The 14,577-nt window shown below is 36.8% G+C and overlaps 1 protein-coding gene across 4 annotated transcripts in view; it reads left to right on the forward strand.

The window, feature by feature from the left end:
• LOC132824741 (mRNA-decapping enzyme 1B-like) overlaps nt 1-14,577 on the forward strand; it is a 93,082-nt gene that overhangs the window by 65,171 nt on the left and 13,334 nt on the right. For all 4 annotated transcript variants that reach the window (XM_060839422.1, XM_060839423.1, XM_060839425.1 and 1 more), the window contains 3 exons: nt 7,655-7,721; nt 12,197-12,314; nt 14,375-14,515. In XM_060839422.1, the coding sequence (XP_060695405.1) occupies nt 7,655-7,721; nt 12,197-12,314; nt 14,375-14,515 (326 nt within the window). The remainder of the gene's footprint in view (nt 1-7,654; nt 7,722-12,196; nt 12,315-14,374; nt 14,516-14,577) is intronic.

Here is a 14,577-nt window from a genome sequence, read left to right on the forward strand (position 1 = left end):
TAATAAGTAATCTAAAACTGTACAAACTAATAAAGGTAGAGAGGTCATAACAATTTGTCAAGGTGATGATGTCAAAACAGAAGAGTAAGGAAGATTTTACAGGTACAGAACAGCGTGGTGGGGGTCACATGTAGTGGGACATGAACCCAAGATCACTGTTGAGACCCCTTCATGGATACAGGACCACCTTAATTAGTTTGTACACTAAAGGTGCTTTGTATTCAAGCCCACTTCTACAATTTGTTGCCTTTTTTTGTCCCTGAGGATGAGATGGAGATAGCTTACTGTATTGTAAATACATCAGATAAAGATGCTTGTTATTTCTGTCATCATCTTTGAGGTGTCCATGGCATTTTCTCCAGAGGCAATTGCACCTGCAACATAAGTCCCAACGTGCAATTCCAGCCGGTTCTGCTGCAATGATTCTGCCCATTAGAATAGGTGGACCAATGCCATGGATTAGATATTCGGATAATCGACTTGCTTGGGCATGTTACAAAATATTTCTGTGGCAGATTGAACTGGGTTTTCTAACTCTTTTTCTCCTTGTAGCAGAATCTTTTTTTGTTTTAAGGCAATTGAACAATTTGAGCCCAAATAGCCCACAAAAAGTTTTATATTCTAATAACTGAACTAACCTGGATACTGGTAAACATGATGAGGTTGCTAATTGTCAAAGTGCAGACCTATTTGTCTAGCTTATCCAACTCAAATAACAGTGGTGGAGGCAGTCACAAATTGTTCATTCCACACCTCATTATGTTGTAATAGAATAAAGAAGCCAATAATTAAGCAGACCTTTGACCAGCAGTCACTCATTTAATTACCTTTTGTTGCTGAACCCATACCGAGAAAGACTATGTTGAAATTTCACAGGATCTAAATGAGCATTGTTATCAAGGAAAATTGGTCTTTTTTTAAGACTGGGTCAATTTGTGTTCTTTTGGACAGTATAAAGTAAGATGTGAGAACAACTAAAGTGAATGGCATCCACAGTAATGATCATTAGCGAGAATGGTGTTGCAGTATATGAATTGGATTCCTGCATTATGCTCACGTGGAACATTATTGTGCAAATATCACACTTGTTCATAGAAATCCAGAATACAATGGCTGATGGAATGTAATGGAGAGTGTGATGCAATACACACTTTTTCGGATGGGAATAAAGATAAGGTGAACTGAACTGTAATTGTCTGCTGTTAGAATATTGCCACATGCCTCTTGTGTTTATTTTTGATTCGTAGTCAACTAGGCAAAGTCTAGATGGTGGGCACAAGGTTCCAGAGGGTGGTCACAGATATTGAAACTGGATTTTAGCAAAGGGAATGGATATTGCCAGATAAGATAGGAGAGCAGAGCAAGGTGATGAAAAGATTTGATCTATAGAGCCTACCTAGGAAATCTACATAATGATCTCCAATTTGATAATTTTTATGACCATTTATGGTTGTGGTTTAGTGGTAGCTCCCTTGCTTCTGAGTTAAAGGTTGTGGCTCAAGTCCTACATAGAGTTTTGAGCATTCAAGTTAGCAGTTCAATACAATTTGAGGAAGTGTTGTGTGTGCTATAGTTTGGATGAGACAGTAAAATGAGGCTTCAACTCCCTATGTGTCATTGTTCCATTCAAATTAGAGCATCAAAGTTCTTACGTCTTTGTCAGTATTTAAATTTAATTGAGAACCTAAATACAGATAACCTAATCACTTAATTCTATGCTATATGGCTGCATATTTCTTGCATTGTAGTGACTACATTTCAAAGGTAACTAAATTGGGTGTAAGTTGTTTTGCAACATTGAGGTTTTGCTGCCAACGTGTGTTTTAATTGTACTAAGTTTTAGTTTTGATTCTAATTACTTTAAAATTAATACATGCATAAAATGAAGCTACTATGCATAGTTGCAAATGTTTAATCATTTCTTCAACAAATGTTATCTACATGTATTAAACAAAGGAGACTGAAGAATTTTAGAACTAAAATTTTAAATAACCTGATGAATTTCTGTTGCAGTGCATTACAAAATGAATGTTTTGCATTAAAGTGTTGAAAAGCAGTTTGCTAAACAAATTTGTACATTGCATTGCAATAATATATTAGACCTTGAAAGACTTGCTTTGTTTTTATCAGAAAATTAAGATAAATTTGTTATATTTATATCTTTCCATTAATTGAGGAAAAATGCATACTGCCAAGATTACTGTAAATTTCACAGTTATATTTTGGAAAATATAGTTGTATTGCATGTAGTTTATTTTATAATTTTAAACATTACAATCGTTTTTGCAAAAATAAATGTAATCTGTGATATGTTTTTGTTATTGATAACAGAAATTTAAGACCAGGAAATATCAGTATTTAGGTACTTGTAAAGGTTGGTGATATAAATTTGATCATTGGCCAAAGAAATGCAGTTAAGTCATCTTCCAATTTTGGATCCAAATCTGAAATGCAGCTTTTAAAACAACTTTCTAAAAATATTGTTTTAAGTTGTTATTGTTGACATGGGCAAAGACATGAGAAAATCCTACCTCCTGGACAAGTGTAGAAGCAGTTCAGCCGTGTCTCCGTCACAATAATGCCTTTGTATTTGGTATCCATTCCTTGTGCTGGTTGTTTGGACAACTGTATGGTGGCTTTCTGATGAAGAACTGATGGAAGCTTTTTACCTTCCATGGCAATAATTCTGTGTTCATTGAAAATTCTTATTACTTTTTGCTGAAATCAATCTCAAAGTTATTTCTTTGAAGATCAATCCATTGTGGCATAGCTGGGGTTAGAATGTTTATTCTTCCTAATGAATCATGTCCAAAAGTGAGAGGTGGAGAAGGACGTGGCTTTATATGTTGATGTCCTCCACTCTAAGGAGTTAAATTGTGGCATGCATCGGTGCTGACATTTTGATATGGGGCCTTCATCTCTTTTAAGAGGAAGCAAAGATAAAAGCTCCAGCCATGCTCGAAATACAAGTCCGTTAAGATTATAAAATTCTCCCAAGAATTTGTCACGATCTTGTGATGAACTTTCAAAACATTCTCTACATTTTTAACCCAGCTGTGTGTGGGAGAGGTAGGGAGAGAGAAAAGAGGGAAAAATGGACATTATTTGAAGCAAGTAATTATTAATATTTCTTCTGGAGTCTCCTAGAACGAATATCAGTAAAGTATTTTTCATATTGCAAGGGAAGTACATGGAAATTAGGTATCAAGTCAGTATTGTGTGTAATGTTGGTATTGTTGATGGACCATATCATTAAACTGTGTTAATTATAACACAATACTATGAAGAGTTATTTGTGTTCTATTTGTGTTAATACCATAAATCATTTATTTGTAAAAGCCAGATGAAATTGAAAATTTTTTAAATGTCATGGCAGCTAGTCTCATTAATTGCTCTCCCATCTGAGTCATAAAGTTGTGGTATTCAGGGTTTGACATTCAGCTATCCATCACAAGATCATGATTGAAAAGTCTTAGCTGATCAATAGTAATCAATCACCAGTAAGAATCTCAGCCCATTCAGTAACATGCAATGATATTGCCATCACTGAAGTACCAGCATCAGCGTCTTAATTAGAAACTGACTTAGACCAGCCATCTGCACTATAATTACTGGAAATCAGAAGCTAGATGCTCTATGATGAATAGCTTGCTTCCCAATGCCTCCAACCTCCACTACTGACAAATGTGATGGAATACTTTGCTTGCTTGGATTGGTTCAACTGTCAGAACACATTTGTTCAGTTTACCAACACTTCAGCCATTGCTCTACCATGTCTAAAACGCTAGGACTGCAATGTGTACTACCTACACAATTTTCCGCATCAATTTATCAATGATCCTTCCTTAACAGGCATTGAGGTCTGGGACAGATCAATCATGACCTTGTTGTAGAGCAGGACAGGCATTAGGGACTGAATGGATCATTCCATCATGTTTCTTAAATTCTTATGTTACCTCCCAAACCTACAACCTTCATACAGAAGATACGGTCAGCTGCATGGAAACATGTCAATAATTCATGCATCATTCCTAACTTTTAGGTATTTACCATCGTATTTGCAATTAGATCTACAGTCTTAGAATGTGCAATTTAATTTAAGTGGAAAAGAAAGTACTTTCTGAAATGTAGTCACTGTTGTAATATAGGAAACATGGCAGCCAATTTGTGCACAGCCAATTGCCACAAACTGCAGTATGATAGTGAGCAGGTAATTTTTTTGATGTTGATTGTCACACAAATATTGTTCAGGGATAAGTTGCCTGCTTCTTTGAAATAGTGTCATATGATCTTGTACTTTTACCTCAGAGCAGATGGACCCTACATTTTTAGCATTTCATTCCAAAGATGGCAACTCCAATAGTACACCTCCCTCAGTACTGCACTTATGTGACAGCCTTGGTAATTTTTGTGCGCTCGATTTTCTGAAGTGGGATCTTGAAACTCAGAGGGGCAAGTAATTATGAACTGAACCACAGTTGACAAATACATTTTGTCTTCCTTGAGTGGGATGGTGATCATGCTGTCTCTCTGCCTCACTTGTGTTAATCCAGGGTGAGAAGCCATGTGGACGGTCTTCTTTTCTGGATGCCTGTTGAGGCCCTTAAGAGAAAGAATTGCATTTCACCAATGCCAGACAGGTGACCAATTGTTGGATTTGCTCGTGTTTAGATGGGGTGTCGGGTGGCTGTCTTTCAAGGGCATTTTGTTCCTGATTTGGGGACAGTGAATCGAGAAGTTAATCCCCTCCCTTTTTCCTCTGACCTCTGCTCTTTCCCAGCTCCCAGATCCAAGCCCACTTCCACGTCCTCCTCCCCCAACCCCAACCCCCCTACCATTCCCTACCCTTAAATTGGCAACCTGTTGATCCTGCAATCACTGTCACTTTAAGGTTCTCTAGTGATAAACTTTGCTGAAAGGCCAAGTGTGTTACTGCTTTGTTGAAAGTTTTCTGGAGTGGAATGTCTGCTCTACTGGAGGAGGACAGTAATTAGATATCCGGGCAGCATTGTTCCCTCTCCCAAATAAGGCTTTAATTCTATCAGGGCACTCTTGAGATCGATCGAGCAGAAGTGCCATCTGTGGGTGTCAGGCTCTCCTTATTCAATTCAACCATTTGTTTATGGCTGTTAATAGAATCAATTAAAAATATACTTTCCGCACTTTAAAATTATTTTGTTGATTTTTGTCTCAGGTTATTTTACTAAGTCTTCAATTTGATTCTGTAGGCCTACTATGAACAATTGCACTGAGGAGAAAATATTTTTACTACAGTTGAAAATACCTTTTCTCCCCATTCCTCCACCATTCAAAATCCTCTGGTTTATACAACTTTTTGAACTCATGCATCCAGTGTAGCTCATTGGCTAGCAGTCAAAATATGCTTGGATCTCTCCCTGTATTACTCAAACAAGTCTGTTTGCACTTAATCATGCCATCTTTTGTAGAAATTTTTGATTATATCACACAATTGGGATTCAGTAGCTTGGTATGGTAAATTATATAGAAATTAGAGTAATACTTGTGCATTCTAACATACAGTAGAATTTGGCAAATCAAAAGGCACAGTCTTCATTTGTGTTGTTAATTTTTAGTTTTCTCTGAAACTAGTTGCAAAACACCTGCAAGTTATAATTGCAGTCATGGAATGTGAAGATAATACGGTTAATAATCTGCACTTAATTTTACTTGCGGAGAGATTTGGGCTGCATAAAAGACTAAAGTTGTCAAAAATTGTCATTTATTCGTGGTGGAAGTGACACTACTGTGACTGGCACCAAAACGTAGTGCAGTGGTGGTATTGGTGAACCATGCACTGCTTAGTGGATGAAAGTCTTTTCCATCTTGAGTATCTTGTTCAAATTTAATGCAGTATTCCTAAAATAGTAAAGTGAGGTTGAAACAGGAGTGCAGGATCCAAATATAGTTTTGCAGCTCATGATTGCTATGTAATATTGACAATTTAATCATAAAATTTTAATCACTTTGATTAATAATTATGATGTGTTGGTGCCAGTGTTGAACTGTGGTGGGCAAGGTCAGAAGTGACATGACGCCAGATTTATAGTCCAACAGGATTATTTGAAATCACAAGCTTTGAGTGCTGCTACTTCAACAGGGAACTTCACCTGATAAAGGAGCAATGCCCCAAAAGCTTGTGAAAACACTGGTGAAGGAGCAGCGCTCAGCTTATGATTTCAAATAAACCTGTGATGGACTGTAACCTGATGGTGTGTTCCTTCTGACATTAAAATTTTAAAATCATAATTATGGACTTTATTGTGACTTCTGTGTCTTCAAAATAAAGACAAAACATTGCTGGTTGAAATCCAAGTTGTGCTGCACAATACTTCCCAACAATTATGCTGTTAATAATCCAATTTGTAGGAACCATTTTGAAATGGAAATGTTTCGACGTACAAATTAGAGTTAGTGATTTTAGTGATGATAAGGAGCCAGGCACATGAAGCTGTGAATATAGTTTAAATTCTGTGCAGCCATTTTTAAAAACAAGCAAATTAGTTTACAAAGTTCAATGTTCTTCAGGATTAGCTCCTTTTTATTAAATATACCATTTAATCGATAATAGATATCATACCCATCTTTACATTCCTGTAGTGATTAAGAAATGGTCTGCATCTACTTTCAGTTATTGTCTCGACACGCCAATGCAACATTTTAGATTAGATTCCCTACAGTGTGGAAACAAGACCTTTGGCCCAACAAGTCCACACCGACCCTTCGGAGAGTAACCCACCCAGACCCATTTCCCTCTGACTAATGCACCTAACACTACGGGCAATTTAGAATGACCAATTCACCTGACCTGCACATCTTTGGACGGTGGGAGAAAACTGGAGCACCCAGAGGAAACCCACACAGACACTGGGAGAACGTACAAACTCCACACAGACAGTCACCCGAGGCTGGAATTGAACCTGGGTCCCTGGTACTGTGAGGCACTGTTAAGGCAGACAGATCCTTGTTAGCTAGATTTTTGCAAATGGTGTAGCTTAATCCACTTTGGAGTAAACCTGTTAATGCTTTTGTTGGTGAGGGATACTCCATAATTCAAAGATACATACATTAGAGTATGTTAAAAACTGAATAACCTAGAGCAGATCCAGGACAGTCTGTCCTATTTTACTGTTTGCCTTTTATTGCTTTAAAATATTTCTGCTTGAAATTAATGGTAGCATGCTGGTTTTTGTCAAGCAAATTCAGCAACAAACCAAAGAGGCTGTGGCACGAGGAGCGACTTTTTTGTGTGGGCTTTTTGATACATTACTCCAGTAAATCCCTGTGTAGCTTTTAAATATTCACCCAGTGTACTGTTACTGGTGGAGCAGCTATTTATATTTTATTTACAATCTGAATTGTGTATCAATTTTGAGTCATGTATTTTAAACTAATATCATACTGCTAGCCAGAAAAGATGATAAATTCTTATCAGTCTATTTACTACTTTTCATTAGGCAGCAGTTGCAATTTTTAGCATGTACTATGCCTGCCTTTTTTTTCCTCATTGTAGATAGTGCCTCCTCTTCATGAGCCCAAGATAATATATTTTTAACATTTATAATGTAAGTGTTGAAATTGAGAAAATTTTAGTTTGCATGCTGTCATATACCTGTTTTTATATTATTAATTTCAGTGTCAATCTATGGCATCTGGTTCTATGATGAGGTGGAATGTCAAAGAATTGCAGAACTTATGAAGAAGTAAGTATTTCTTTCTCTCTCTTGCTGTGTCGATATAATGGAAATAGAGCCCTCTGCCACATCCTCAATTGGTAGGACCAGCATTCAAATTTACGCTTTCTGTTTCTTTTGCCCAATTCTGTTGACATCTACACATTTTCTTATTTACCCAGTTCAAGGACTGAGCAGAGCAAATATGACAAGCAGATTTAAACTTCACAGTTCGTAACTGTTATAAAATTTGATAATTATACGTGAAGTTAACTGTGACTTAAATAATTCGTTATGGAACTTGATTAACACTTGAATGTCGAGACATTGAAAAATAAAAAAATATTGAGATGCTATTTTTTAAAAGTGATACTCATGGTTTTGGAGTAAAGTGAGAAAATAAACATGTCTGCACTGTCATTCTAAAACTTGCATTTCATTTTGCTAGATGCATACTATTCTTTAATGTTTCTGTATGTGTTGAAGGCTTTTCTGAGAATTTTACTGAAGAGCAATTTTAGTTTCCATATAGGTTGTGACCAAACAGGCAGTCTATAAATGGGATTGACCTCAATTAACATCAGCCAACAACTGTTTTTGGATCGTCCTGACCGTAGTGCTGAGATTAGGCCAGTTAATTTTGTAAGTTAAAGCGGGGTCCTGTCGGCGCTGTCGGAGGCTTTAAAAGATTTTGTGAGCTTATTTTGAAAAAGAGCCACAAATGCTCAGTAGCAGCAATGCGTGCCATCTCTAGTAATTCACCAAGGCTCCTCAGACAGCACCTACCAAATCTACTTCCATCTAGAAGGACAAAGGCAGTAGATACATGGGGATGCCACCACCTGCAATTTTCTCTCCAAGCCACTTACCATCCTGACTTGAAAAGATATCACCATTCCTTCTGTCACTTGGTCAAAATACTGGAAACCCTTCTGTAAAGTCAAAGTGGATGTATTTACAATGAACAGCAATGGTTCAAGAGGCAGTTCACTGCCACCTTTCTCAAGGATCATTAGGGATGGGTAATAAATGCTGACCTAGGCAGCAATTCATAATTCCAAGAATAAATTTTTAAAAATAGTTTTGCTTAGAATAGCAATCAACTTTTAATGTCCATACCAACATTCAGGAACGGATCATATGGACATTGCTATGCTTTTTCTTCAGTCTTTCAATGTGTGAATTGAATTCTGCATTTTCCACTTTAATGAGTATACCTCAAAAGTATTTAATCAGTTCTAAAGTGCCTTAGGAACCCTTTTTGCGAAAGATGCTAAATAAATGCAAGCTCTGAACATAAGATCACAAGCCAATTATTTCTCATTAGTATCACTTCTGAGCTCACTTTTGGCCTGGATGTTAAATTGCTCATGAATCTGAGGTCCTGTGCAATGCTAGGTACAGTCAGATCTTCAGTCACATCACAGTGATGACCTTCCTCTAGTCTGTACAACTCACTAGCTCAATGAAAGTCAGAACCACGTCTTTACTGTTCAACATTGATCCTGCACCTGACGCTGACCCAAACAATGGATACGCTGAATTTTTGAATCAAGTGTTTTGGCAATCATTAAGAAATTTTTTGCAGTATCAGGGCTTTGCTGGTTTGATCAGCATTTATTATTTGCCCCAAATTGCCCCTGGGAAGGTAGTAGTGAGCTATCTTGAACTGTCAGTCCATGTGATGTAGCTACGCAATGAGATGCCAATCAAAGATACTGTTTTATTTTGGATGAAATCAAGATCCATGCGTATTGCTCAAGCTGCACTGCTCTGATAAAGTGGAAAGAATTCCATTGTGGACTTGTACATTAAGATGCAGGACAAACTTTGGGAAATTAGCTGGTGAGATAATCACGGCAGAATTCCTCACCACTGATCATCATCATTTTGCAAATAGTCATTACCTACTACTTGCGTGATATGAATGTTAATCCATCCCAGTTTTAAACGTTGTCCTGATCTTACTACATTATAAAAATTGTGACAACCCATGTATAGTTTTAATTTGGTTTTGTGTTAATGGGAAGATATTGCTTCAGCATTCTAGGAGTCTGGAGATTGGTTTTGTCAAGGTGCATTTTAATAAGATTTGTGATTTTTTTTGAAGATTTGTAGTTCAGGTTGTAAGTTTGCTCGCTGAGCTGGTAGGTTTGTTCTCAGACATTTCGTCACCATGCTAGGTAACATCATCAGGTGAGCCTCCAGTGAAGTGCTGGTGTTCTGTCCTGCTTTCTATTTACATGTCTTGGTATGTTGTGGTGGGCAATATCATTTCTTGTTCTCTTTCTGAGAGGTTGGTAAATGGGGTACAAATCAATGTGTTTGCTGATGGAGTTCTGGTTTGAATGTCAGGTCTCTAGGAACTCCCATGCCTGTCTTTGTTTAGCCTGTCCTAGGATGGATATGTGGTCCCAGTCGAAATGGTGTCCTTTTTCATCTATGTGTAAGGATATTAGTGACTGGGTCATGTCTTTTGATAGCTAGTTGGTGCTCACGTATCCTGATGGCTAGTTTCCTTCCTGTTTGTCCGATGTAGTATTTGTTGCAGTCAAGAACACCAGCACTTCGCTGGAGGCTCACTGATGATGTTACCTAGCATGGAGACATAACATCTGAGAACAACCTACAGCTCAGTGAGCAAGCAACCTGAATTTTAATAAGGTTTTTTATTACCCAGTAATAGAGAAACGGTTAACAGATTTGTTTTTCCCAAAGGTATAGGAAAATAAACTGAGCTATTGTTGAGTGACAAGAATGGCACACTGAAAGGCAGAGTAGTCTATAAAGCAGTCACTCTCTATCTAGTTAGGTTAGACAAATGGAAACAGGAATGTTGAACTCCAAGAAATCTAAGAAATATTACTGGAAACTGAGTTCTAGGACCTGTTAAAATAAAGCAACAATGAGTGTAGTCTGTACTTTGCTTTAGGTGTCTTAAGGAATATATGAGCTGGAACAAAAATCGATCTAATGAATGCACAGAAATTTGCTCAAAGGAAGCTCATTGCAGCTGTGCCAGTCTGAGCAAGAAGCCTTAGTGTGGAAGCAGTGGTAACACTTTTTTAACTGAGTTTTTTCTGTTTGTTAGAATATTGCTGGGGATAAAAGAGTACTGAGTTTGAGTCCTTTTCTGATGATTAATGAAAACTTTGCAACCTTTTAATCTATTGTAATTAGTTTTCTTTTCCTTGTTAATAAATGGTTTGTTCTTTGTCTTAAAAATACACTGGCAGTCCCCTGTAAATATGTTCAGTAACTGATCTCCATGATTTAAAAACTCATGTCAAAGTTAAGATCTAACAAGCCAGGTTTCATTCGGGAACTGATTTGTCCAATATTAACATTAACTGATATCATAATAAAGTAGGGGCTTTTGAGAGATCAAAGCTCATTGAATTCAAGATGAATCTGAATCCTTAAAGATATAACTGCATAGTAACAAGAGAAAATAAATTACACTCCTTTAAATTATAAGTAAATTTTGACTCTTCCAAGGTGGATGATGTAAATGTGAAAGTGTTGAAACATTTTGCGAAGGCTAACCTGAGAGAGTTAGAGGACAAAATGAAGTAAGAAATAAAAACAAGATCTCATGAGCGTAACATAATAGTGGTTACTCAGAATTTAGAGTTAGAAGGCGAGACTCCTGAAAGTGATGTATCGTACCTAGAATTAGCTAAGATTCTTTTACAAAAGAAAAACAAAAGTTTAATTTGAGGAAAGAGAAAAATGAAAGACCTTGAACTGCAGGGAAAAAGGAGAAATGAAAAGATGGAAAAGAGCGAAAAAAAGGAAATCTTAGATTGGCAATAGAGGAGAAAGATAAAGAATGAGTGATGGAAAGGGGAATGGAATTTTTTAAAAAAACACTTGAAATGCAATGATAGAGGAAACTCAAAACTTGATTTGACTACAGGAAATCAGAGTAAAGGAAGAAGAGGAGAGAGATGATCAGAGAATGATCTTGATTCTGTTGAGTAATTTAATTAAAATTCTTTGGTTAGTATCTGAATTTACAGAGGAGAGTTGAATGATAATTCACCTATTTGAAAAGCTAGTTATGAACCTGAAGTGACCAAAAGATGCTTGGACTTGAAGTTGCAAAGTTCAATACCTGTGAGCCTGTACCTGAAAGAGGGTTTGAAAAAGAAACCTAAACAGACATTTGTAGAATTTCAAAGAGAAATGGAAATGTTGAGGGATGAGTAGTTTCCACACTGTCGGAAATCTAAATCTAAAATCTAAAAACAGGATTAGGTTCTCCAGCAAGAAGCAAAGGAATTGTATAGTTGAATTAATGCTTGCAGCATGCATTTCTGAGATGCTAGTTTAATGTGGCATATTCTTGGAAATCTGATGTCTCCTGGGAACTATTCAAAATATTTTCTGGCTGTCATAGCACATATCCTGGATCAGATATTAAAAGAATATAGTGCAATTGTAAAACTATGTTGTACACTGTTAAGTTTTACTTCTAGTATTGTTTCCTTTCTGTTCTTGAGTTTAACTCAGCTGGAGCAGTTGAAGGCACAACAAGAAGTTGGATCACCAATTTCTAACCAAAATGAAGCAGTGGACATTGTGCAGATGCTGTTCAAGGCTGAACACGAATATAATAAGGTGAGTGTGGTGAACACTAACCAAGATACAAACAAAAGATTGAAGGAAATATTTGGACAGTCTCTGATGGTTAAACGTAAATAGAGTGGAAAATATGTTGTAAACCTAGTTTAATCTTGTTGCAACCTTGTTCAATTTCTATTTAATGTTTCATTGGGGATATTGAGCAATTTTGAGTAAAATATAAATATGTCAGAAAGCTCTAGAAATGTATATGAGGTCACTCCAGTGGGTTGTATATCATGCGTTTTCCTTGGTCAAATATCTAATGGGCCTGGTATAACTGGAGTTGAAATGTCAAAAATAAGATTAATGCAGACAGCTAAACTCAACCAACTACTGCTTAACAAATTACAATAATAACACAAGAACAAACAAGTTCATCTTCTCCAGTCATTATTAAGAGTGGGAGTACTGCCTGTTCTCAGATTTCATCTCCAAGAATTCAAACTTTAACATAATGCAATCATAAAGTCCAGCTCATAAACTTCTATGTAATATGTGATGAACCGTGTATACCCGTTGTAAAGGAAAATCTCGTGAAAGTTGACCCATGTCTTTTAGCTTAAAATTTTGTAGTTTGTCATATAATTCTTGTATAAATTTGAATTATTTTTTTCACCTTCAAAGCTCATCGTTTGACTTGCACTCTTCACCTCCTCTTCCCTGCAGGAGTCTTCTCACACTGTATGTATTTAATGAGGCTAGTACTTAGTAATGACTTTCACCTCTACATCTCCACCCACCCCTGCTCCAACTCATTTGTTTCAAAAGTCCTCATTCATGCCATCTATTCCAGACTTGCCTATTTGGTGCTGTTATGAACAGCCTCGAATCCTCAATAGCCACTACAAAGCTTCAGATTTAAAATTCTTAGCCTTGAGTTTAATCTTATGTTCTGTCTCATCCTTTACTATTTCTGTAATCAATTCTGATCCATTAATATAGCATCTGTGACTTGAGGTTAATCATGTACTGTTATGTTCTCTATAATCTGGTTTGAAAATTTATTGGTATAATCCTTTACCATCCTCTTTTCACTCAAAGGCATAAAAATGTAAGAAATAGGAGCAAGAGTAAGCCAGTCAGCCCTTCATTATTCATTTAAATATTGGCTCATAGAGTCATGTTGACTATCCCTAATCAGTCTTTGCCTTTCCAAATACATGTAAATCCTGTCTCTCAGGATCTCTCCCCCCGCCCCCAACAACTTGCCCACCACTGATGTCAGGTTCACCAGTCTGTTGTTCACCAGCTTTTCCTTACCACCTTTTTTAAATGGTGACACCACATTAGTCAACCTCCAGTCGTCTGGCGCCTCATCTGTGGCTATCAATGATACAAATTTCTCAGCAAGGGGCCCAGCAATCACTTGTCTAGCTTCCTGATCTTCCACTTCAACACCATTTACCTGCGCGATCTCCATAATTCTGATGTTATTAATATGTAGAAATCTGTTGATCTTTGTCTTGAATATATTCAACAAGTGAGTCTCCACAACTCTATATGGTGTGGAGAATTCCACAAGTTCTCAACCCTCCTGAGTGAAAAAAAAATCTTCCTTCTCTTGTCTTAAATGCCATGCTCTTTGTTCTGTAATGAACTGCTAGCTCTAGATATTACAGTCTAAAGGAAACTGCATCTATAAGAATTCTGTATGTTTCAATTAGGTCACTTTCACTGTTCTAAACTCTAGACAATACAGGTCCAGCCTATTTAATCTTTCCTCAAAAAACAAATTTTCCATCACAGAAACTATTTTGGTGAATCTTCATTGCACCTCAACTGTGGTAAATATAGCTCTCCACTGGTAAGGAGACCAGAATACATGTATGTTAACTTTCAGTGATTCCTGGTAAGGGCTCCCAAGTCCCTTTTGAAACTCTGCACTTCCCAGCATCTATTTAAGAAATGCTCCCATTTAGGTTTTTTTTCCTACCAAAGTGGGTGACTTCCCATTTCTCCATATTGTCCTCAAGTAAGATAAAATAATAAATGAAACTTGCCTCTGAATTTGCTTGATCATTATTCATTACTCTGTATTTATTTTTTTGTTTCAGGTTAAGCTGTCTTCTGAGCCAAAACAGATGACTAGTTCCAATCTGATTCGCAATAGTTCAAATTTGATCAAGCCAATTCCAATTAAATTGACTGAGTTTGGAACAGACACTCATTACCAACAAGTACAGCAACAGAACAAGGTATTGGGTTTAAAGTTCACTGATGACAGTATTTGTACTGTTCTCTTTCTAATGTGTCTGAG

Source organism: Hemiscyllium ocellatum, chromosome 19 (assembly GCF_020745735.1).
Source record: "Hemiscyllium ocellatum isolate sHemOce1 chromosome 19, sHemOce1.pat.X.cur, whole genome shotgun sequence".
Lineage (NCBI taxonomy): Eukaryota > Metazoa > Chordata > Chondrichthyes > Orectolobiformes > Hemiscylliidae > Hemiscyllium > Hemiscyllium ocellatum.